We start from the raw sequence: 23,819 nt of genomic DNA, 5'->3' as shown, positions 1-23,819 counted from the left end.
AACAGGCATTAGAAGGGGTGCAAATAGTGGGTATACCATTGGAAAAAAATCCAGTTTTCTGTGTTGTATCTAAAGTCCTGAGCAAATAAAATTAATAATTTTTTTTCCTAAATTCATGAAGTTGTTGACAGAAGAGGAGCACATGTGCTCATTTGTGAGCATGATGCTGTTTGGTACTCAGTGCCTGGCTCCCTTCATTCCAGCACATTCGGAATCGGGCCCTGCACACTTCCCGCAGGAGCACAGCGATGAGGGATGGAGTGCTGGCTCTGGACTCGTACAGAGTTTGGTTTGGAATCTCAATCCTGACATTTTCTAGAAGAATTACCAATATTTATCTCTTTTTTTCTAGCTATTCATTTAAAAAATTAAATTATTTGACATTCAGAGACAGTGCTAGTTAGTGAGCATACAAAGATGAATGAAACCAATTCTTTGTGTGAAGGAGTTCACACACAGGTTGATGATTTCTTTAGTCAAAGGTTGCTTAATATCTTTCAGCCTGGGCTTCTCTGTCTGCAATTAGGGAATATATGCTTGATATATTATACTGAGAAGCTCAAGAAAGATGCTATTTAAAGGACCTAGCACTTTTACAGGCACCCATTAAAAAAATCAGTAGGTATAAGACAGTTGGTTTTACTCAAGAGGCGCTGACTCCATTCTGTGTTGTTTCTATCTGTATTGGAGGCAGCTGGCAGTTTTATCCAGAAATAGCTCTCAAAAACCTCTAAGCAAGGAGGCTGGAAAGGGAGCAGATGCTGATGCTTCCTTCTAATACAGGAGATGAGAGGACGCACTAAGAGTCACAGGGAGTGGCTACTGGTTAAGGACTACAGACACAGACTTTAATGGGTATCACTGGTAGTCTCACGTGGCATTCTGGGCAAGAAGGTCTACAGGGCTCTAGAAACTGAAGACAAGCACCTGCTTAAATGGACTGGAAGAAGTAAGACATGCCCTGGAAACGATATCAGGAGGCATGGAGAAGCCAAAGGTCTACACCTGTGGGACCCAAACTCTATCGTATGTAGACATAGCCCTGCATTTCTTGTTTAAAATGCAGGTGCACAAGTTTCACTAGAAGAATTTTTATTTGGAAATAAAGATGGTGGACTTAGGTAGCTGCAGTTATAGGAAGCAACCCAGGTGAGTTTAACACACGTGATTATAGATATTATACTTTCACTATCACATCATTACAACTTCACAAAGAAGCATCTCTTCAGTGATTACCAGAAGCAGTCCTCTAAGGAATGATTGTATTGAGAGATAAAATATCGTCTCTGACTTAAGAAGCCTACAATACAATTCATAAACTCATCTTTTTATATGCTAAAGGCCATGAATATATAAACGAGAGATTTAATGCAACAAGTTAAAAGATGGAGCAACTACTGATAGCTGAGGCAGTTGGAGACTATAGAGAAAATAGTTATGGAGGTGTGTGTTAGGTTGTGTACTGGCTTCATATTAGTATAGAGTACATTGGATACTGGCTTCTCCATTCTTGCGATACTTTGCTAAGAAGAATGTGTTTCAACTCCATCCAAGTTAAGTACACACCCACACAAGAGAAAAACTTAATTCAATTCAAGTTGGGGGGAAGAAAGGAGGATGGAGAAGAGAGAAGGGCGGGAGATGGGTGTGCTCCTAAATGGGCACGATGTGGGCCACCTCCTGGGAACACAACACAACAGGGACTTTACCTAACAAATGCAAACACTGTAACCTAGTTCTTTTGTACCCTCAAATTAATCTGAAATTAAATAGTTATGGAGGTTGAAGGAAAAAAATAACTTAGAAAAACAGAAAAGGAGAAAGAGGGAAATGGTATGAACAAACTTCTTTATGTAGGACTCCATAAAGAATATTTGAGAAGACGGTGAATATAACTGTGGAATGCAAAAGCATCTTCAAACTCTTCCTTCTTTAAATTTCAGATGAGAATACTGAGATACACATAGTTAATTAGCTCCCAGCTGATAAAAATCATAAAATTTTGGAACTTTGGGGTATCTAGTTCAAACCACTTCTCCAGTGAAACAAATATTATGATATTTGAAGGAAGCCCATACGATTGCTTTGTAGCAATATTTCTTAATAAACACCCCCTCATCTCAAACCTCAACTTGTTCCTCAGGAAGTTCTACTACCATACAGAGCACTCAGTAAGGTTTTTCTTTTACCTTGAGATAGTTTGTCAAAGGATGCTTGGTGTTCTGGCTGTGAGCAACTCCTCCTCCCAAGATGAGCTTCTAGGTGGGTATTCAAATGGGACAGGACCTTAAGATCTGCCAACTTACTTTGCTAGCCAACAGGAGTCTTACCTATAACAAAGATTTGTCTCTAATCTACATGTTTTTATTGCCAACCCCACAGAAATTCATACTAATAGCGAAAACCTCACAGTAGATATATGGGGATTGTGTCAGTGCAGGAAAGGTCATGAACGTGTAGAAAAACAAAACAAATTGTCATCCTACAAGAACACTGAAACTACGTTTTGTCACTTACTAGCCTCGTAATACTATGCAAATCACTTAACATCTTTGAGGTTTATCTGTAAAGTGTGTGTGGTGAGTCCTGCTCTGTCCATTTCCAAAGGGTATTGAAACAAATCAAAGACGATAATGATGAGACAATGTCTTATGCGTGCTTATACTGATATAAGGAATTGCTTGAAATGAACAAAATGATCCTTTGCCAGCTTGGGGCCAGATTTGAAACACCCTCCTTCCCAGGAATAAAGTAAGAATATTCTCAATGAGGAAATGGATATTTGATGAGAGTACAGTATATGTAATAGGTTTGTTTTTAAAAACTGTGTTTCCATCACAAGTCTTCTTAGCTTATGGTAACGGGTTATTGTAACTTTTTAAGGGATGACATCTCTTGGAGTAAGGAAATAAAAGAGATTGTGAAATAAAGACTCAGCTAATAAACAGATAATTCTCTCTGAGAAAACCATTATTAAACAAATATGAAACCAGATTGCCAGAATATGCATAGAGCACTTCTGTGAAATGTGAGTCTGCTGTGTAGCATTTTGGTGTTACAGAGTGGCCACAGGAGTCATTTCTCCTCTTGGCTGTAACAATCAAGTCACTTACTTCACTAGTGTCTGTTTATCTTCTTCAATAACACAAGGAGGCTATGCTGCATACGTCATTCTCTAGATCTTCCTAGCTGTTAAAATGTGTTGAACACTGAACAGACACAAGCTCTTTCTCTACTATTTTCTATCTCAGTAAATGGGGCTATATAGTTAGTTGCTAAGGCCAGGAATCTAGAAGCCTTCCTCATCCCCATCTCTAATCTTTCCTACAAATGCTACCTCCTCCTCCATTAACAGAGGTCAAATCTTTCCATTTCTTACTACCACTAATGCTACCATTCAGCAATGAGAGGATCTTTTTACGATCAACAGTTGTGATCTTTTACTGGGCTTCTGCTTCAAAACCAGTTTAAAACCTTTACATTGCCCTTCCCAAGTAACCACTCTGTCAACTAAACCCATTCAATCTCTCTCATCTTACTTTTTCTCTAATGAAGTATTATTTGTTTAATTTTATTTTAGAGACTGGTTCTCACTCTGTTGCCCAGGATGGAGAGTTTGGTGGTGCAACACAGCTCACTGAAGCCTTGAACTCTGGACCTCAAGGCATCCTCCCAGCTTGGCCTCTCAAAGTGATGGGATTGCAGGTGTGAGCCACCATGCTGGGCATGCTCATGAGGTATTCATAATTGCATTTCAGTTGCAGAAAGAGAATTCTCCCTTCCTTAAACATCCTATAACAGGCTTAAGGAAAAGCAGAAAGCAATGGAGAAAGCTGATCAGGGGGTTAGAAAATCTGGGTGCACATTTTAGGTCGACCATTTCTACGTTATGTTGATCTGTTCCTTAATTGTTTTGAGTCTCAGTTTCCCTCATTTATAGAATGGACAACAGTCTATTACAAAATTGTTGGGAGGGTTAAATGGGAAAACGCATGTGAAAAGAGCTGATAGTTTCCTTTTTTTATTCAAAATCCTCCACAAGTTAGTGACAACCTAAAGAAAAGAACTGAATCAAGTTATTTTTTTAAGACTCTGAATTTTGGCAACTGTCATCTTTAAAGGAAAGGTCATCAATAGTTCTCAACAGACTTACATAAGAAATCCAAATAACTTGTTGACATGGGTTTGCCAAACTGGTGTTTTAAGTAGATTAGATTGTATGTTCCATGTTGTGGTCAAGAGGTTACCATAAAAGGTTTGAAAAATGCCCCGGAGAGATGGACAAAAATGCACTATTTTTAAATACGCAATATTTTAGTGTTTGTTTAATAAAAGTAATTCCAGTTAATGAACAAGTGTGAAAGTTCAGCTATAGAAATTAGTCATGTGCCGAAAATGGAAATTCCCTTAGCCAAACTATGCCACTCCATTACAAGCTTTACCTAACAATGCCAACTGCGTTTATAGTGCACATAGCAAATTTCCGAAGATTGTCTCAAACGTCATGCTACGTGATGACTCCCATTCATTGGTCATAAATTTTAAGACAAGAAAATGCTGGGAGACCTAATAAATTCCAGTGTTTTTAGCTGATCTTCCTTCCACCTTCCTGCTTCATCCTTACGTGCTGACTTATGTATCCCTGTTTTCTGGAGAACAATCTGAGAATGTATTAGACTCATTGTAAACTACCTAATTAATTCCCAACTCTATTTAAACAAATTAAAAAAAATTACGCACCTTAGAAATGATAGCTAGGTGTTCCAATTTAATCTTGTTTTTAAATTCTGGCTTCATATTTTCTTTCCCTAATTCCTGTGACTGCTATAAGGGCAGGTTTCAGGTATTTTTTGCTCACTTTTATAATCTCAGGACAGCATTATTTTTTATTAAATAGCTGTTAAGTGAATAAACAAATGTATGATATTTTAGCTCGGGCTAAGTTCGATTTAAGTTCTTCTTTCATATTTCCCCCTAATAAGATTTCCTTCTTGTTAGGTAGCTTTTGAAAAATATGGCCTGAAAATTCCATGAAAGTAGAAAGAGAAACCTATCCTTTCGAAGTTTTTTCAAAACTCCACATTCTAGAAGTTGTGCTAGACAACTAAGGCTACAGCATACTCCAAGAATGGATGGGGAAAGCTCACTGATCTTACTATTGGAGGGGCTTCAATATCAGTTTTCTGTTTTCAGATAAATGAAAGATTCTGAGTCCTATTTTGTAGTGGATACAACTGAACCGTAGACTAAATGATCTGTAAATTATCTAGCAGTGTGTAAATGAAAATCAATCTCCCTGCCTCCTACTGTGGGATTTTTCTTACTATGGTTCAAACCCAAGAAAACCTGGTTTGTAAAGTCATTAGAAAGACATGATTCTTCTCCAATGAAGTTTATGAAGTTTCCATTTCATATCCCATAAATCCCTTCTTATTATTTTCTTTGCTAAATCATAATAAATACAGTATTCAAGTGGGATTCGATTGGCAACTCAGTAGTGAATGACTGCCAGTATATGTTTGAAGCAAAACAAGGAAAAGAAAAATTCCCTTTAAAAGCTTTAATATTATTTATGTAGAATTTTTTTCTAACATGCCTTTCAATAAGCAGTCTTAGATTGGAACTTAACAACAAAGAAATAGAATTAAAATTCATGGCTTTTTATAGTTTAATGTAGGCCTTACATCATCAAGAGAAAGAGGAAATAATAACTTGTTTAAATTATGTATACCTTTTCTAGTCATGTATGGCAGGGATCATTAATATTGTAGAATTAATTTATATTGAGTCAGTGAAGTCTCTGGTGCCTTAAATGGCTTAGCTGTGTAATCCCCTAGTATATAATAAACATTTGAAAAATTCTGTGTAACTAGGAAAGTGCGGAAAGGGAACACTGGTATGCTTTCACCCCTGGAGGCCTGGGGTACCACCCTGTTTTAATAAATGATATTCAGTATAAGCCTAAGAGCTCAGTCATTATCCCTTTTAATAGTTGAATAATAACATAGAAACCAGAGCTTACATCAGATCAGATCTCAGATATGTTACTTCATTTTGGTGAGAATGTGGAGAAATAGCCAAGCACTGTACTGCATTTGAGCCGGCAGGATGATTAGAAGATGTATAATTGCCCCCACCTTTTTTAAACTATTAAAGCGCCAGCAGCTAATTTTTACTACAGCCAATTATAATGGACTCATTTTCCTACATCTGTGCACATTAAAAAAAATCACCTCTTTATTGATGGTTTAAAATATTTTACAGCTCAAATTACACACAACTCACTCTAATTTCTCTTGGTTCTTTCTTCTTTAGTCTTTTCTCTAGAGAACCATATTAAAATCTACGCATCAGATAGCATCTGACCTGCCGTTGCAAGCATTAATAAGATCTATCATTTAGGAACAGTTACTTACACTTTGTTTAATCTTTAATGGAAAGGATTTCTCTAAATATTTACACCGGAGCAGTTGTCAGAATGAATCCTACAAAATTGCTGGCATACACCCAGGAGCAAGGGGGCTGCTGTGTGGAGGAGGGGAGATTCCTGGTTATATAAATAGAAGCAGCCCTAGAGTTTCAGGGAGCTACCTGCTAGAATATGAAGGGTTTGTATTAACAAAAAGGTACTTCAGCGTGCAGAGAAGCAAGTATTTGAACAGCCACTTTAGTTTATTGCTCTTGTAAAAACGACTCTCCATTTGCTTCAGGTTTAAAATAAAGGGATTATTTAGGCTTCAGAGACCCAGTAAATAAATTGTCTATGAGGAAAGAAATTTGTACAAGAAGTGTGAAGAAACACCAAATTTATTCTGTGCAATGGTCCTCCAGGTGGTTAAGGCATAGAAAAAAACGTGTTCCTTCCTGAGGGGCTAAGTAGAGCCAGCACACAAGATTTAGTGAATGTGATAACCGAAATCTGCCTAGATAAATGCCAAGATAAACGTGGTAGTATTTTATAAATTAATTCAGCTGTCTGCATATTTAATTTTTTTCTTTGGAAAATTCTAAAATTAAGAGTGTTCAATTCATTTTAGCAACTGGTTTAGAATTTGGGGGATGGATGAGGAAGTGAGTTTCAGGTAGAAAAGGTGAAGAAAAGGTCCTATATTGAAAAATCTTGGCAATTTTCATTTGAAACATGTTCTTATCTGATGAACTATAGCACTTCTGCTCGACACCCTGTGAATTAAGTAGTTTAGCTAAAAACTAGTACATAAAGTTTTTGAGGTTGTAAACTCTCCTTTTGTAGCATAAACAACATATTCAGTCAAGAAAAAAATTCTTTAAAATAAATTTCTGGTATGTCAGTGAGATGCTGAACATGGTAGTGGTAGCCTGAAATGGTCTGCAGATACTCTCAGTGGGGCTCTTATTCATTCTGTTAGAACTTAAACTTTGGAATGTGGTCACATAATGTCCACAGGTCTGAAAATGAACATGAATCAGGAGCTGGTCCTAGAGGCGTGGTGCTGGGTGTAATAACAAATGCTCTTTATTATGCTAAGGCCAAGTATGCATCTACGTAATCTCGCAAGACTAGCTGACCTCCAAGATGATCCCACTGATCTGTTAAAAACTGTGGGAAGAGGCTGCAGTGGCTCGCACCTGTATCCTAGCACTCTGGGAGGTCGAGGCTGGTGGATTGCTTGAGCTTGGGAGTTTGAGACCAGCCTGAGCAAAACAAGACCCTGTCTCTCCAAATAGCAAAACTAGCTGGGCATTGCGGTGGGTTTCTGTCATCCCAGCTAATTGGGAGACTGAGGCAAGAGGATAGTTTGAGGTTGCTGTGAGCTACGATGCCAGGGCATTCAACCCCAAGACAAGTAAATGAGACACTGTCAGGGGAGGAAAAAAAAATCCTTTGGGAAGAATTAAAAAGTTGGCTGGATGTTTTAAAAATGTGCTATATGAGAGACTGGTCCTTTAAAATTATATTCAGTATTTGTGGAGGGGACTAAGAGTTACCATCTTGAGGACAGCATGAAATATGTATGTAAATTCAATCCATGGAGGCTAGGGATACCATGTTCGGACCCTATTTCTTGTTACCAAACAAGTAAACGAGGGTTGTTTTGGACTCTAGATCAAAAAACACATCCTCAGTTTATGGCCAACCAGTGTTAGTCTGTATGTATTGTGTTTCAGGGCCAAAACTACATGCCAAGTGGTACAGGTCCAAGTTTCACTGCTAAATTTCCCAAAATTAGGATTCTTCTTTTCTTTGGTTATCTTATTGTCAAATTCAAGAATAAAGAAAACCATATGTATTGTTCCACTATATTGGTCATAGTGACATGCAAGTCATTACAATTTCGAGGTGTGCAAAGTGTATAAGGACAGGGTTTATTTGCTAAATGATACCTGGAAGTTACCAGTTGTCAGAAAAAGCTGGCTGGAAAAGGAATCTGATTTCATTCCCGTAATTTAAAATAAGCAATCTCCCATCCATGTATTTAACAAGAGAACTAGTAGCTTAGGCTCAAAGGAATACTAAAATATACCAAAGTCATCCCGAAACAAAAAGGAATTTGAAACTTACCACTGTAAGGACTATGACCAGTGGTAGCTCTGGTCTTTGTTCAATTAAAGATGCATCCCATGGAGCGGTAGAATATCTTTTCTGAGTATGCTAGCCAATCGTTTCAAAATCAAACTTTGACTTCAGTTATTAAACACAGGCACATTTGTACCACTTGAATATTTTCCTATGGGAAGGTTTAACAGTCTTAACTTTTCATATATTAAATGTTTAAAGTTACGGCACCACTGATTTGTTGATAATTTCTACTTCACAACTTTCAACACCATGTTTGTAAAAGGTATTGTTTTAAACATAAGGAATCATGAGTTTGCGCTTGACCTTTTTCTAGCTCTAGAGATTTTACAACTCCTGTCCTGATGTAATGTACTACCATTTCTTTGTTGCCAAATGTTACTTCAATAATATTATATCTAAGTTGACCTCAGGATGTTTACAAGAACTCCTTCCTTTCCTTTTCCATCCCAGTCATACACCTCTTTTATGAAGACTTAGACAAAATTCCTTGGGTTCTTTTTATCTACTCAGGAAGGGAGGAGGAGAGCTTGCAGGGGTGACAGCGGGAGTTTTCTATGTGGGCACGTGTGCTCACGCGGCAGACAAGGTGGTTTACAAGGGGATGCTGACAGGCACGTCCTGATGGCACATTTCTATCTCTTGCATGCTTAGGGCGAATAAGCTATTAAGAAAATAGGTTATCTCTTGCATGCTTAGGGTGAATTATCTATTGAAAAAATGGGTGGAAAGCATTGTATTGTGATGGATTTCCTGCTCTCTGGAACTCATGATTGCTCCCAATCCTTAGGGAGGGGTAACAAGGTCTGACCGAGAAGCAACGGCTAAAACGTGCTGCAACGACCTCCCTTCCAAGGAGCCTGGCTTTCCTCAGTCTAATTACTTTTGGCAATTGTGGTTATTGGGATTTGGCCTAGTGACTCGTTGGAACCCAAATTTTCCCAAAGAGCCCCCTTAACAAGCAGAATTAAGTGTGACAGGAAGCCCAGACTTCCACCTCCCTTTTACATGGAGCTTTCCCCAGTTTATGGCAAGATTTGAAAATCCTTCATGGACTAGAAAAGACTAATAAACAAGATTTAATGAAGATAACTCCTCAAAGAAGAGCACATTAGGAGTGAAGTACAAACAGTAAGTTCATGACTAAACCACCTACCATAAAACTTAACTGAGTAAGATAGAGTTGAAACTATGCTATTTATAGTGGTTTTACTGATCATCAGTAGTCAATTGAAAGTGAGTTGGGAATTTTAGAAACTATAAAAGAGCGGGACATTTATTTCTTGTTAGGAAGTTTCCTAACCATTAAGTTTTTCCTAAAAACAAGGAGGATTCTGTGGCACGTTACCAATCATCTGGTTAGACATAAAAAAACAGTTGTTTATTATTAAGTAGCTTTGGAGAAAAAATGAATATGTGTGAGACCCCATCTTCGACAGTTTTCCTATTTACCCCCCCCACACACACCCACAGTCTAGTTCAGCAGCAAACCCACTCAGCCACAGTTCGCACTTCTCCCGCACAAGTGTTCCTCTTCTAGGAAGCCAGCCTCAGTTATAAAGTCACTATCACACCCTCCTGTGTGCACCTTGCTCTTTTTCTTGGACTCTTTGACATAATTCTCTATCAGATAGTCTTGTCTGCACCAGGGAGCGCTGCAAGTTTAACAATAACTTTACTGATAAACAACACACAGCTATCAGATTACTCTATATGTTAAACTACTATTTGTTCAAATGACATGTATCTCCTGTCTTATCACACTCTGCACAAGTTTGTTTTGGCTGTCAAAAGTTATTCTTGATTTAAGGCTCTGACAATATTTCTCAGCTTTGCTTGAGAAACGCAGGTCACAAATTTGCTGCTAAGTTTCCAAAATTAGGATTCTTCAATTATTTATCTTATTGTCAAATTCAAGTATAAGAACAACCATGTATCACCAGGACCACTTTTAGAAATACTAATATGTCAGCCCCAGCCCGGAGATTGTTTCATTTTCTCCAGGGTGGGTTCTGGGCATTAGTACATACTATTTTTTAAAAGATCCCCAGGTGATTCTAATGTGAACTCAGGGGCTGAGAATCTCTGTACCAAGTCCCATAAAGCAAGAATTCAGAGTAGAAGTTACTGTAGATGGTCGTGGTAAAAATAATATAAATGTCAAATTTTATGAAACACCATAAAGTCAATTTTTCTGGATAACAAAAACTAGCCAGTGAAATATCTACTGTGGTTATAAATCACATAGAAGGATTTTGATTTTTAACTGCAAAATTACCAACTTTTCCCACATCCTCAAGCCTATGTTAATTTTCCCTTGGATATGCATACGGTAGATAGAATAATCTTCATATATTTCATATAAACAGTGAAATCTTATTGCTTCTAATTAAAAAAAACAGCAACTTTTTATGCTTAAAAACCATCAATGGGGCAAGTTTAAGGAAAGAGAAGGATGGGTGGAGAAAAGAGAGAAATGTGTGTGTGTGTGTGGGGGGGAGAACTTGAATACCAGAAACAATATCCATGGTAAGTGTTTGAAAAGAACTTGTGGTTTGTTAAACAAGGAGGGAGAGAGAAAGAGGGAAGGAAAAGAAAAAAGTAAGGGGGAATTTGATAAAAGGCTTCCACGACTGCCTCGAGGACCAACCCAGTGGTTAGGGTGGAGTGGAGAACTCAAGCCAGGAGCTGGGCTTTGGAGTGAAGCCTTGACTGCAATTTCAGGTCCATCACCTTTCCGGAATGATAGACTAAAGTGGGACTACTGACTCAATCCTTACAGGGTGAGTGTGGATAACATTGGAATGAGACAAGTTTTGCAAAAACATCAAATAGAGGGTCTGGCACCCCCACAGGTAATTGAAACATGGGAGCAATTTAATTATTATTAGAGCACTCAGTTTAAGAAATATATATTCATTTTGTTGTCGTTGTTGTTGTTGCAGTTTCGACCAGGGCCAGGTTTGAACCTGCCACCCTCGGTATATGGGGCTGGTGCCCTACCCAGTGACACAGGTGCTGCCCATGAAATATATATTCATCTGAAGATACACATGTATAAATAGAAGAGAAGACATCTGCACATATTTTGGCATGTTATTTTTCCTCTTTCTTTTTAGCAAAATGTGACAGGTATTTCCTCTCCTTGTATGTCAGCCTTTGTCAAGTTGACCCTGCCTATACTCTTGAGATCCCTTTGTATAACAGAACATAACAATAAGAAACTACTGTTCTTTTTCTTACCGACTTATTGAGCATATGTTAAGAAAACAGTGTTCTAAAATAAGCAGCTCACAAATTCTGTTATTTTATATTGTGTGGTAGTGGTTTGTATAATGTGGTTATAAAATGGGGGCTGCTTTACCACTTACTCTCAGGAATGTGCTTTGTATTGGGGTATAATTATAAATATGCTTACCAGCTAGTTTTTGGAGGACTTTTTTGGGGGAGTGAATATAGTACATTGCATTAGTGTGTACTCAGTTTAGAAAGGTGTTTTAAGGTAACTAAATCTAATCCCATGCCAATGCCAACTTCTCAGAAAAGGACTAGGAGGAGAATAAACGGCTTCCAATATAGAAGCCCCAGAATGGGTAAGAGGAAAAAAAAAGCAAGCTAGCTTGCAGCCTGCCTGTAACTGAGGCTGGATAAATTACTCATTGGGGATGTTGTCAATGGAATCCTCACACTATGTACTTGGATTGGAGTCCTTCAAGTTTTATCCCATCCTAAGATTCTCTTAGTTTAAGAGAACACTCTTTATGGAGGAACCTACTTGAAAAGTAGCATGCTACTGTTATGAATAGATACTCGATCCAAATCGAGTATTTCAAATACTCATTATTACATCTTATGGAAATTTGTCTTTCATTACCATAAAATGTTTCAAGTCTTCTTATGATCTGTGGCAAGGTAACAGTTCCACAGGCAATGAGACCTCTAAGTATAATATTCAGCTGCAAGATTTGGCAACTAAAAGCTATAGCTCATACCAGAAACCATTCCCTTATGTAATACAGAGAGTGCTATAAAAATAAGAAATCACAGTTGAGAATGATATATTAAACCCTATTTAAAACAGAAAAAGAATCTTAATGTAATTAGTTTTATTTTGATACCACCAAGAAGAGTGAGCTTCAATGTTAGCACTGCAAACACTTTTGATAATAGTAAACATCCCTTGTATGTGAGTGACTGTAAAGTACTTGTTTTCAGCCCTTGATACTCCCTGAAACTAGTTCTGCATTCCTAAACAGTCTTCTGACTTATTAAAGTAAAATCAGTTCAAAAGACAAATAGATTTCCTACAAAACCTGCTTCTCTTATTTTTCTTTTTGTTTGTTGCCATCATTATCCATTCACTCAGACCTGAGTCCTCATTCTCCAAAATTTAGTGCCAAATATGGCCCTCCTCTTCTTTCCCCTTCATATCCAATTAATTTTCAAGAACTGATGATTTGATCAAAAGAAATCATCTGCCATTTATACTTTCTTGCTGAATCATTCACTGTCATAGGGTAGGGCCTCCTTACCTTATAGCTAGACTAATAGAATCACCTCTTTTTTTTTTTTTTTTTTTTTCATAAGCACAGGCTGCCTCTGAAAGCCTGCCATGGTAGGGAAGCTCTGTTGTATCCCTCTAGTTGGTATGTTAAACCTGGTCCCTGTGACCCAAGCCCAAAGACAAGATGAACCTACTCTATGTTGACTGATGCTGTGACTATGGTTTTCAGACACTAAACATTGTGAAGGTTGGTGCATATCATAATTAATTCCTTCTTCACATTGGTACTCACTCTTTAATCAGTAGGTGATGAATTTACTTCTAACAAATGAATGCTTATATTTGTTTGTATTCTTAATCTTTATCTGCTAAACTTAATTGAATAAGACAAGTAAGTTACTGTTTAATTCTCTAGACATGACTTAAACATTCTCATACCAAAAGATTGCAAGGTAAAGAGACTGTAGGGGACGCTTGGATATAAATTCTTGATCCATCTCCTCATTTTGCAGATGAGGAACTATCAGCCTAATGAGGTAAAAGCACTTGCCTGCATTAATGCCTGGGTTATCCAGACGTTAGTAGCAGCACTGACTCTTGAACCCAGGTCTTCAACTTTTTGGTCAACCTGTACCCAACACACACTGGGGAGTCTTCCTTCTCAGGTCTCAGTTTCTATTACAAACTTATGATACTTGCTATTCATGAAATTCTTAAAGGTCATGTAGAACACCAAGATGATGTTTTCAAAACTAGATTCTATTTTTACATAAAATATAAAGACAGTTAAAAGGTATTTGATATATTTCATTGGGCAATAATATTCTTTAGTACCGCTGAATTCTCCCTAAAATACTTCCAGAAGAATTTAACTACAGCAGATGGCAACTAGGTCTTTGCCGAGATTATAAATACGGCAGAAATGCTCTAAGAGGCACCTGCAACCATATTTTAAAAAATGAACTTTGAAAATTATTAATCAAACTGAGCGCCTGTGAAAAGAAATAAGGTATTTTGCTTTGAAGTTTCATGTTATTGAAACCTTTGAAGCGAAAAAGGGGATTGGTTAGCACACTTAGATATTTAGCATTCTCAGCACCCCCACCATTCATGAGAATGGAACGTTCTATGCTTTTCAGTATTATTTGATGAGTACTTTAATCAGAATGCTAGTAATATTCCTGAATGGAAGTAGTTGATGGTCAGAATTAAAGAAACATAAAAAAAATGGGTGGCACATTTTACAGATGTATATTTTATATTTCAGATATTTTGTTCAGGTATACATGTAATTACAAAGCATTTCAAATTTATTAGGTTAACAAACAAATGTTAAGTTTTAAGATAATTCCATCATATTAAATCCTGAAAAAACTCGGAAATCAAGAAAGAAATTTGTCTCTTCTTTCTAAACCAAATGCAAGGCAAATAAAATCTTTATAATTTATGATGGATCATTTTCTCAAATTATCATTCTAAAAAGAAGGTCAGGGTGGCACCTGTGGCTCAGTGAGTAGGATGCCGGCCCCATATACCAAGGGTGGCCGGTTCAAACCTGGCCCCTGCCAAACTGCAACAAAAAAACAGCCAGGCGTGTGGCGGGCACCTGTAGTCCCAGCTACTCAGGAGGCTGAGGCAAGAGAATCACCTAAGCCCAAGAGCAGGAGGTTGCTGTGAGCTGTGATGCCACAGCATTCTACCAAGGGTGATAAAGTGAGACTCTGTCTCTAAAATAAAATAAAATAAAAAGAATGCCAGGATACAATGCACTGTTAGAGAAGAAATAGTCCTAACCAAGTTAAACATACAATTTCAACACACTGTCTTGCACGGTTCTTACCATGCTCTCAAAACCAAACGATGTTTTCCTAATGGTAAGCAAAGTTGATTCTTACATTTTATGAAACACAATATCCATTCTCATGGCATTTCAAGATTTGGAGTAGGGTAGGAATAGGATATGTGAATGAATAGTGAGGGAGAGAGGGTTAGGGCAATGTCCAGAATTAAACATTTGGTTAGATAGAAAGGGGAAAGGATGACTTCGTAAATCACTATATTTAGAATGGTTTTACATTTTGATAGTTCATTTTTATAATTGCGCTGGGATCTTTGGTCTTAATTTTATACAGGCTCCTGACAAGTCTATATAGTATGCTTTCAACATTACATAAAACTCAAAAGAACTATTGCATCTAAAAAAAGATTAACCATTTAACTAGAAAATATTGTAGACATTTAGTAGCAATCTAGAGTTCTCTATCCAGATTCAAATCATCTAAAAGGATCATATGGCAACTACATTCATTTTGTAGTACTGTTGTAAGGTTTACCCCATAATATCTTGAAAATCAAGTTTTACAAGTTGTATTTCCATTCATTGGGGATCTAATTTGTAGAATACTAAATGCCAGAAAAATATTTAATGGAGAAATAATTTAGTAAAGCTTATCTATTTACAAGTTGAAATACTGTTCATATTTCACACTTAAGGCATATTGATATAATGACATTCAATCAGTTTCACAGCTATTGTCACATTCTTAATTACTTAGAGAAATTTGGGACTAAAAGGACTATTTTAAAATTATGTTCCTAATGTTCTTGGTAAAATACTTCTAGTGGAGTAATAAACAGAGAATTAAAATATTATAAAACCAAGAAAATTTTAAACATGGGACAGCATAATGATGATTAAATTAGAATTGACAAAGACTTTTTTGAGTATATTTAGATGTTGACACTACTGCCTATGCATTTGAATCTGTCTTTGATTTATACAGATATCACAGTACATGTGAAAGAATGTACTTTCTCCAGAAAATTCTGTTCCTGTCTCTATCTGTAAAACAAGATCTCTCTCAAAAATAAGATAGACTGATGGCAAATGTAGACAGGTGAGAAAAATGCATTGTAGCCAATATCTAAACTCAACTTTCATCCAAAATTAATATTGCAAAATGCATAGTAGACTTAAAGAATTTTTCTGTTCTATTAGTTAACTTGTTACTTTCTAGGGTTAGCAGTATGCTCACCAAGAGTGTCTCATAATTTCAAACAATAGCTCGATGTCTGAAAAAATGCCGTGAGCAATGACCAGTATATTCCAGAAAGTCTATTTTTCCTTTATTACCATTAAAATTGTTCCTTTGTATTCTCACTCCTTTTGTTCGGATTTCTTTATGAAAGACTTTAAAAAGTTTTATAGATTGTACAGTGAACACTTTTCAATTATTATGCATAAATGACTTTTCAAAAGTTCCATTTCTCTAGAAACTGAGCAATTAAAACCCAATTGATAGATAGCATCTAGTAAAAGGACATGAAATGGCATCTTATGTTTCTACAAACTTCTAGCACAATATGATCCTATAATACCTTCTGGATGATCAAATAATATTCTATTTATGAAGCTTTATGATCATTATTAGATATTTAATTCTTTGATGTTAGTTACCAATACATAATACACATAAATATCATTCACAATTTTCCAGTCAAGGATAACAGCTTATTCTATAAACATATTAGATTGGATGATGATCTTGGAACAATTAAATTTATTACTTAATAAGCTTGATATCCTTTCTATGAAATGGATCAGCATATAAAATAAATGTATAAATAATTTTAGAGATTCATGGTAAGGGGTAAGTTCCACCTACTGTTTGCATGGCTTTGGTAGGTTACTTAACCCCTGTTTTCTAGGTCCTTTCTTTGCATAATGAAAAGATGAACACCTGCCTCTACACTTCACATAGCTTCTTCAGGGCTCAAATGAATAATCAAAGTGAGACTGTGATGCACTAATAAGGTATGACAGCCATTATGACAGCAAAGATGCTGTTTAATTTTATTAGCACACAACCTGGAATTTAAAGGTTGATTTTATCAAGCTGCAAAGGCTGAGCTGAAAATAATACAGAAACTGAGTTCAAGGTTCTTGACTTAGCATGTTGTATTTAAAGCTAAGGCATACCTCTAAAAACATTGCTGGTTGGGTAGTTTTAAATAAAAACAGTATTTAATTTTTTCTTGAATAAATTCAATTTTTTTCATCTCTAGGAGCTGTATATCAACTCAAGTAGATAAAAAGTTATTGTTTATTTGTCTACCCATTACTTAAATAAATGTTTAAAAATTATAAGACTCCTGTTTTAAAATCTTGTTTCTTTTATATGAAGAAACATTAGTTTGTAACAACTAGGATCACTGGTTCGTAACCAAGTAGGGACAAATGGAATAAAAGTTGTTTTAGGGAAAACAGGACAATCCTGATCCTGCTTTACTTGCTATTTCTAAGGATAAGCCATGGTTATTTAGAACTGACAATATTTAACACTGCATATGAATATCTACCTCAGTTTGTAAGAAACTTTTCTACTAAAACAAAGATAGCATTAAAAAAAAACCCCTGAAAAACAGTTCTTACACCTTAATTTCCAACTTCTCATATCTTTAATTGCAGTTTTAAATGTTTAGGAAAGTGAAGATATTTATCTACAGGCCAGAGGAATATTCTTAAATATTCACTTTAGTTGCTTCTGGAAGAAAAAATAGGAAAATTGACCTTAAAAAAAATAGTTTTGCCAATACCTTATTCTTTTTAGTCCCTATTTGACAAAAAGGGTTTTATTCACTTTTGAGAGACTTCCAAACAAACTATATATGCGAGTTTGTGTGTAGGCAGTCTGACTGCGAGTTTCTGTGCATTTAATAAGGCTCTCCACTACCCACTTTTTTTTCCCAAAAAGTCGCACTGCACCTGCCAATGCAGTCTCGTCCGTCTCCTCAGAGGACGCAAGGGGTCGCCCCTCTCCCAGGATTGCGACAGCAAACCAAGTCGCAAAAGCAGATTCACGTGCGAAGGAGCATCGCTTGCAGGCGCTCTCTCTCAGACCCACTCCCACAAAATAATCGAAATTTCAGCCCAATTCAACCTTTTCCCTCTTATAGCCCCTCAACACAACTAGAGGGCGCCTTTGATTGGCCTTGACACAATAAAGACAGGTCTTAAAGCAGTTTCCCCCTTTAACTCCTAGATTCCTTTCCAGTCCCAGCCTAGAGGTGAAGCGTCCCCCTGCACCCCAAAGACCTGGGCAGCGTAATGCGGCAGCTTCCCTTGGTCCTCGCGGGGGAGGTGAGAACAAATGGGCAGCAAGATTTCTTTCCAGCGTGTTCCTTCAGAAACAGGGTCCCAAAGCTGCAAACAGAGATGCCTATAACACTGACAATCAGTACCCTGCCTCGCCCCTGCCAGAGCGTGGCTCCCGGCTGGGGTTGGGGTGGGGTGCGGTGCTCCTTCGTGTAGTGAAGGAGGTAGTGTCTGTGGGCGCCCTCCAGCAGGGACTGGAGGATCGGATAGAAGGCTGCAGGCAACGCCTCTCCCCTTTCCCTACAGACCCCGGGACTCAGTTCTCAAGGCCAGACCCTACCGGAGAGGAGCGAGGAGAGGCGACGGGACGGCCAGGCGCGAGGGCACGGCTGAGCCCCAGAGTGCGCCCTCAGCGAGAGGGCTTCCTGACCTGAATTACAGCGTGGGTAGGGGAGTTAGGAAGAATACAAACCATTCAGAGGCCAAGAATAATAAATAGGATGACCTATTTAGTTTAGGCCCTCCTGCCCCCTGCTATGCGATCTAGAGGCGTTGAGGCCGAACCAGAGCCGCTGGCGCTCCGGCCCGGCCACGTTTCTTAGAAGCAATTTTCGGGTGAATTAAACCTTGTCTGCCCCGGGCGAGCGGTACAAAGGCACCTTTCAGGGGACCCTAGTGCTCAGGAGCAGGGCAGGACAAATAGCGGTCGAGAAGCAATTACAAAATTTCCATATTACACAAGCCAGTGTTGTGTCCTCCGAGCTGCCCCTGCTCCTGCCCGGAGGGGCTTCCCTGGCTGGACGCTGCAGAGGGCTACGCTTGGGGGACCAGGCGCAACCAAGGTAGTGCGCTGGCCGGCGCGGAGATCCGAGGGGCCCAGGCAGCAACATCGCCCTCTGCGCCTCTCGAGCTCCATGGGAGCTTTATTCCTCTCTCTCCCACCAGCGCCCCCAACGATGGAGCCAGGGTCGTTCCCGGCGGCTCTGGGGTCTGAGAAGGGACTCCCCACCCGAGCACACACATCGCAGCAGCAAGCGCACCAGACGACCCCAGAGCAGAGTTACGAGCTGCCTTCGCTTTTGTCCTCTTATCTCGGGAAGTTGCCACCTTTGGACAGACGGAGTCTGGTTGGAGGGTTTAATCTCAGCTAGGACAATTCTTAAAACTCCAGCCTCCCAAGTGACAGGATAAAGGACAGGGAGGAGGCGAGAGTGTCTGGGGGAACCTCATCCTCCGCGCGCGCGCGCGCGCGCGCGTGTGTGTGTGTGTGTGTGTCTCAGGGGACACACTTGAAAGGGCCTGAGATCGTAAAAGGGCTCACATGTGACAGGCAAGACAGTAACTGGAAACCGGCACCTCCGTCTCCCAGAGGCTGGGTTTTCTCTGTCTTCAGCCCCCCAGGCGTGGGACGTTAGCTTGCTCCGCCAGCGCTGGGACACGCTAGCCCCCGCGCCCTACGCTCCCCTTTGCTTCGCTAGCGCGCGTCTAGGGACTCGGCCCAGCCGGCGCTGGCTCGCTGGCTGGCTCCCTGGGCCGCTGGTCGGCGCTTCGAACCCCCAACGCCGCTTTAAGGCCCCTGCCGAGGTGGCCCGGCGCGAGACCGCTACCAGAGGGGAGCGGCTGCCTTGGCCCCCGCGGCTGCTCCTCCCCCGGCGTTTACTCAGCGGTCAGATACCCTGCGGGCCTAGCGTCCAAGCTTCCGACCCCTGTCCATCTTCAAAAGGAAAGCACAAATCCCTAGAGCGAGTCTAACCAAGGACAGAACTTTCCAACGAACCTGAGCTACGTGGGGGGCGGGAGCCACGTTAGCGCCAGGTTCGCCGGAGTAGGATGCCGGGGAAGAGAGGGGCGCTGTCAGTATCCCCAGAGCCCAACCTGTTATCTCCTTTGGAAGGCGTGGGGTGCCGGGCGGGAAGACCGCTGTCTCTGGGAGCCAACTTAGGACAGGCTAAGCGACCCGACAGGTGAGAGCGGCGGGAGGGAGCAAATGCGTAAAAACCCCTGCACTTACTTCTTCGCTGGCGCCTTCCCCGGGAGGCGTTTTGGCTGCCGATGTATTCCATAAAGTTCAAAATAATAAAAAGCCAAGGAATCAGTCGCAAGTGCATAGTAACCCAGTAATGTTTCCCTCCTTTTCTCCTTTATAGTTTTGATCGTTAATTATATTTACTGTTTTAAAAATATATGTAGGTGTTAGGCGTATAGATAGAGGACCCGAGCAGCGGGACTTCTCCACTCAGATCCGATAGGCGTGCTGTGATGGCAAGCGAAGCGGGGCGGGTGGACAGGGCAACAACTATTGTACTTTCAAATTGTCCGAGCACTGAACTGCAGCGGCTTCTCTGGGGTGGCTGTCATCGCCGCGAAGGAGGGTTCCAGGAGCCGCGGGGGCGGCCTCAGGTAGCATGGTGGGCGGCGGCGATGGCCGCGGGCGGGATCCAGGCGGGCTAGCGGCGGCGGCGGCAGCCCCTTGGGCTCAGAAGCTGCGGCGGCGGCGGCTGGGGCCCCAGGAGTGCTCGGGAGCGGGCGCCGTCGGCACCGCGGCCATGGCCAAGGGGCGGCGGAGAGACCCCGAGCTGCTTCTGGCTTTCGTGAGCAGGAGCCGCTCCAGTGTTGGGCTGGGCTCCCGGGAGCACCCCATAGGGGAGCAGGAGGGGAGGGGGGAGGGGAGGGGGGATGACCGCGGGGGGCGGGGAAGGAAACTGCCGCAGCAACAACCCAGAGCGACCTCAATAACTTTCAATTTCAAGAGGGAAAGAGGGAGCTGGAAAAGTACAGGCGTTGCGATTTGGCAGAGGGACTGGAAGAGGCGCCTAAGGGGTCCTGGGTCTGTGGCGGAGCATCTCTGGACGCCGCTGAGACGGCGGAAGAACAGGAGCGGGGGCAGAGCCGGAGCACTGCGTGCGGAGAAGAGTCCCCAGAAGGGCAGCTCCGGCGGGGAGAGTTGGGCGCGCTGGGGCTGGGAGGGTAGATGCCGGAGGTACTGCGGACGGGAGTGCCCCTCGCCCAGTGCGGCTTCTTTCCGCGGCCTCAGATTGGGCGCACCCTGCTCTCGGTGGCCGAGCACCCTCACGCCCCTGCAGTCTCCCGCTCCCCCAGAGCCAGAGAGCAATGCCTGGGCCTGGGGGAGCTCGCCCCTCGCCCCCTTGGCAGATCGCTGGAGGGTTTCTGGATCCGGACTCCTTCTCAGCCTTTCCGACCCTCTCTTTTGCTGCCTTTTTCTCTTTCTTTCAATAAAAGTAGCTGTACTGGTCGCCAGGCCGGTGGTCCGGAGGAAACTCCATGGGCGCTGCGGGTCAGCTCCGCCGCGGTTTACCTGCTCCGAGGGGGGAGGACCCACAGGTGTGTGCGCTGGGGACCGTCCCGTTGGAAATTCAATCGTGCTGGGGCTTTCTTCCAAACCAAGCTTTTACTGTGGGTCTGGAAGACTCCTCCTCCCCCAGGCAATTCCCTCCTTAGTCAACTCGCCATCGCTAGGCGCGCTCTCTCCGCCCCCCAGCTCTGCCTCCTAAAGTTCTTGCGAGGATCTGTTGTGCATTTTCATTTCTCATTTGGGGGACTGGGAATAATATTTGGAAGGATTTCTCCCGTCTTAAGGAAGAAGTGGAAAGCCCATGACTTTCTTCTATTCCTAGCGTAAGTGGGGACCCCTGGCAGCAAAGCAAAGAATAGGATCCCCTGGCCCACCCAGGGTTTGAAGAAGAGGGCCAGCACCTCTGAGTCCAGTACACGCTGGCTGTCAGTCAATGGCAAGCTTACCACCTCTTTTCTCCAGTAGCATAAGCCTTTGAGCCTTCAGCAGTTACTGAAAGAAGTATTTAGTTTGAAAGTCACAAGTTCACAAAGTAACTTTTGTATAAACCTGTCCTAAATGTTGTATTTAACAAAATATCTGAAGGACTACCTCTGTACACTCTGTAGCATTACAGCTTTACACAGTAGCAAACTTCCTGGGAGGCCACTATGAAAAAGTTCCTGATCTACAGACACCTTGCTAATTCTTATGCTCAAATAATTTTGGTTTAAGAAATCACCAAAGCCCTGTGGGAAAACAAGTAAGATTTGTATTTCTCTCTCCATTCTCCATTTGTAATCATTATTACTGGATTGCCATCAATTTGTGTGTTAGAAAAAGAGGTTATTACTTCTGTCCACGCGAGCTTGTAAGTTTGCAATGCTACACATTGTTGTATGTCTCTGCAGGCCTCCGGTGCTGTATTTGTTACAAGTCCCCAAAGGCAGAATTGAGGCAATAAAATGGCCTGGATGCAAGGGAATTTGAAATACACATTCTTTTCAAGGTGTTAAAAATTACAATCTGAAAGACTGACCTTTTGTTGCTAATTCCTTAATTAAATATCATTTATCATTTTGCATATTTATGTTGAAATTTTGAAAGTAGGCATAGTTTTCTTGAGGTTTAGGTGAAGGCGATAACCTCATCAAGATATGATTTTTGCCTTATTTTTAAGAGTTCTCATTTACAACATTTGTCTTTCTGTAGGACGGCACACATACACGCCAACACACACAGAGAGCTTCTCTGCCCTTTATCTATTGCCTAATGTCTAGTACTAAATGATTGAGTTTATCACTTTGAACCAGATGTTAAGGATAACAGGACAATTCCAATAATGATTATCCAAAAAGAAGTCACTATTTGTCTGAGCCTGCCCCCATCAGCTTTGCTTTCCTTCTTACCTAATACCTCAGATCCTGAGTATCTACACCATAAAACATGGGGATTTAAAGGCTATGGGAGGCTCCCTTTGAAAAGGACTCCAGAGACAGCCTTTCTAATCTGGGATACTTGAGCCGGATGGGATGAGATTGCAAAAGGGATGTAAAAAAGCAATTTGGTGAACAACTTCAGGGAAATAAACATGAAAGAAGACATTTACTTTTCACCGTGTGTTGTGCAGACATATGTTAGTTTGGATGAGAACAAGAACGGCAGTGTAAATAAATAAACAAACTCAGTGAGAAGCTACAATTCTTGAGCCATCCCAGAAGAGAAGTGCTAGTTGCAGTGGGAAGGAAAAGCTTGTCAAGGAATAAGCTCTGCTTGGAGGAAACATAAGGAAAACATTAAATAAACGGGGAGAGTCTTCTTTCTCTCTTGACGCTATGCTTTAGAATAACTTTTTCCTGATCCATGTTAATGTACTATTAAATGTGTGTTTACTTGCCTGGCTGAGTCTTACATTCCCTCGACTGACCTAGAAGCTTATGGAAATCATGCCATGGTATATTTTGTTTAACATAGTACCCTCTCCCCCCATTTTTTTTTTTTTTTTAAATCAAGAAATCGCTCACAGAAGCCTGTGGCTGCCTGTGGATTGCAAACTCAAGCCTAAAGTAGTTAAAAACCATAGGCTTAGCCTAGAAGGTCAACATTTGTTTGTCATTTTTCTCCAAAAAACATTAGTCCCAGGGAATTTGGACAACTAAGAGTTTAGGAGACTTAGGCCAGGAGAATAGAATAGTTTTGGACCAAGATAGGAGGTTAAGCATATCCAGACTAGTTATTGCAACTTCTTTTCTCTCCTTTACCACTTCTCCCAACCAGGCAGTGACAACAGTAAAAAGTTATTTTTATCCATTGTAGCAGTGGCACTTTAAAGAATGAAAATGATTGTCATATTGTTGAATCCATACTGCAA

The 23,819-nt window shown here is 40.7% G+C and overlaps 1 protein-coding gene across 1 annotated transcript in view; it reads right to left on the bottom strand.

Moving 5' to 3' along the window:
• The window catches only part of RSPO3 (R-spondin 3), an 88,500-nt gene extending 67,765 nt beyond the window's left edge, over positions 1 to 20,735 (bottom strand). The window contains exon 1 of the mRNA XM_053592663.1: positions 20,168 to 20,735. Within this exon, the coding sequence (XP_053448638.1) occupies positions 20,168 to 20,264 (97 nt within the window). The 5' untranslated portion in view covers positions 20,265 to 20,735. The remainder of the gene's footprint in view (positions 1 to 20,167) is intronic.
• Between the last annotated feature and the right edge of the window lie 3,084 nt (positions 20,736 to 23,819).

Source organism: Nycticebus coucang, chromosome 5 (assembly GCF_027406575.1).
Source record: "Nycticebus coucang isolate mNycCou1 chromosome 5, mNycCou1.pri, whole genome shotgun sequence".
Lineage (NCBI taxonomy): Eukaryota > Metazoa > Chordata > Mammalia > Primates > Lorisidae > Nycticebus > Nycticebus coucang.
This window is presented reverse-complemented; position numbering and strand designations above follow the sequence as displayed.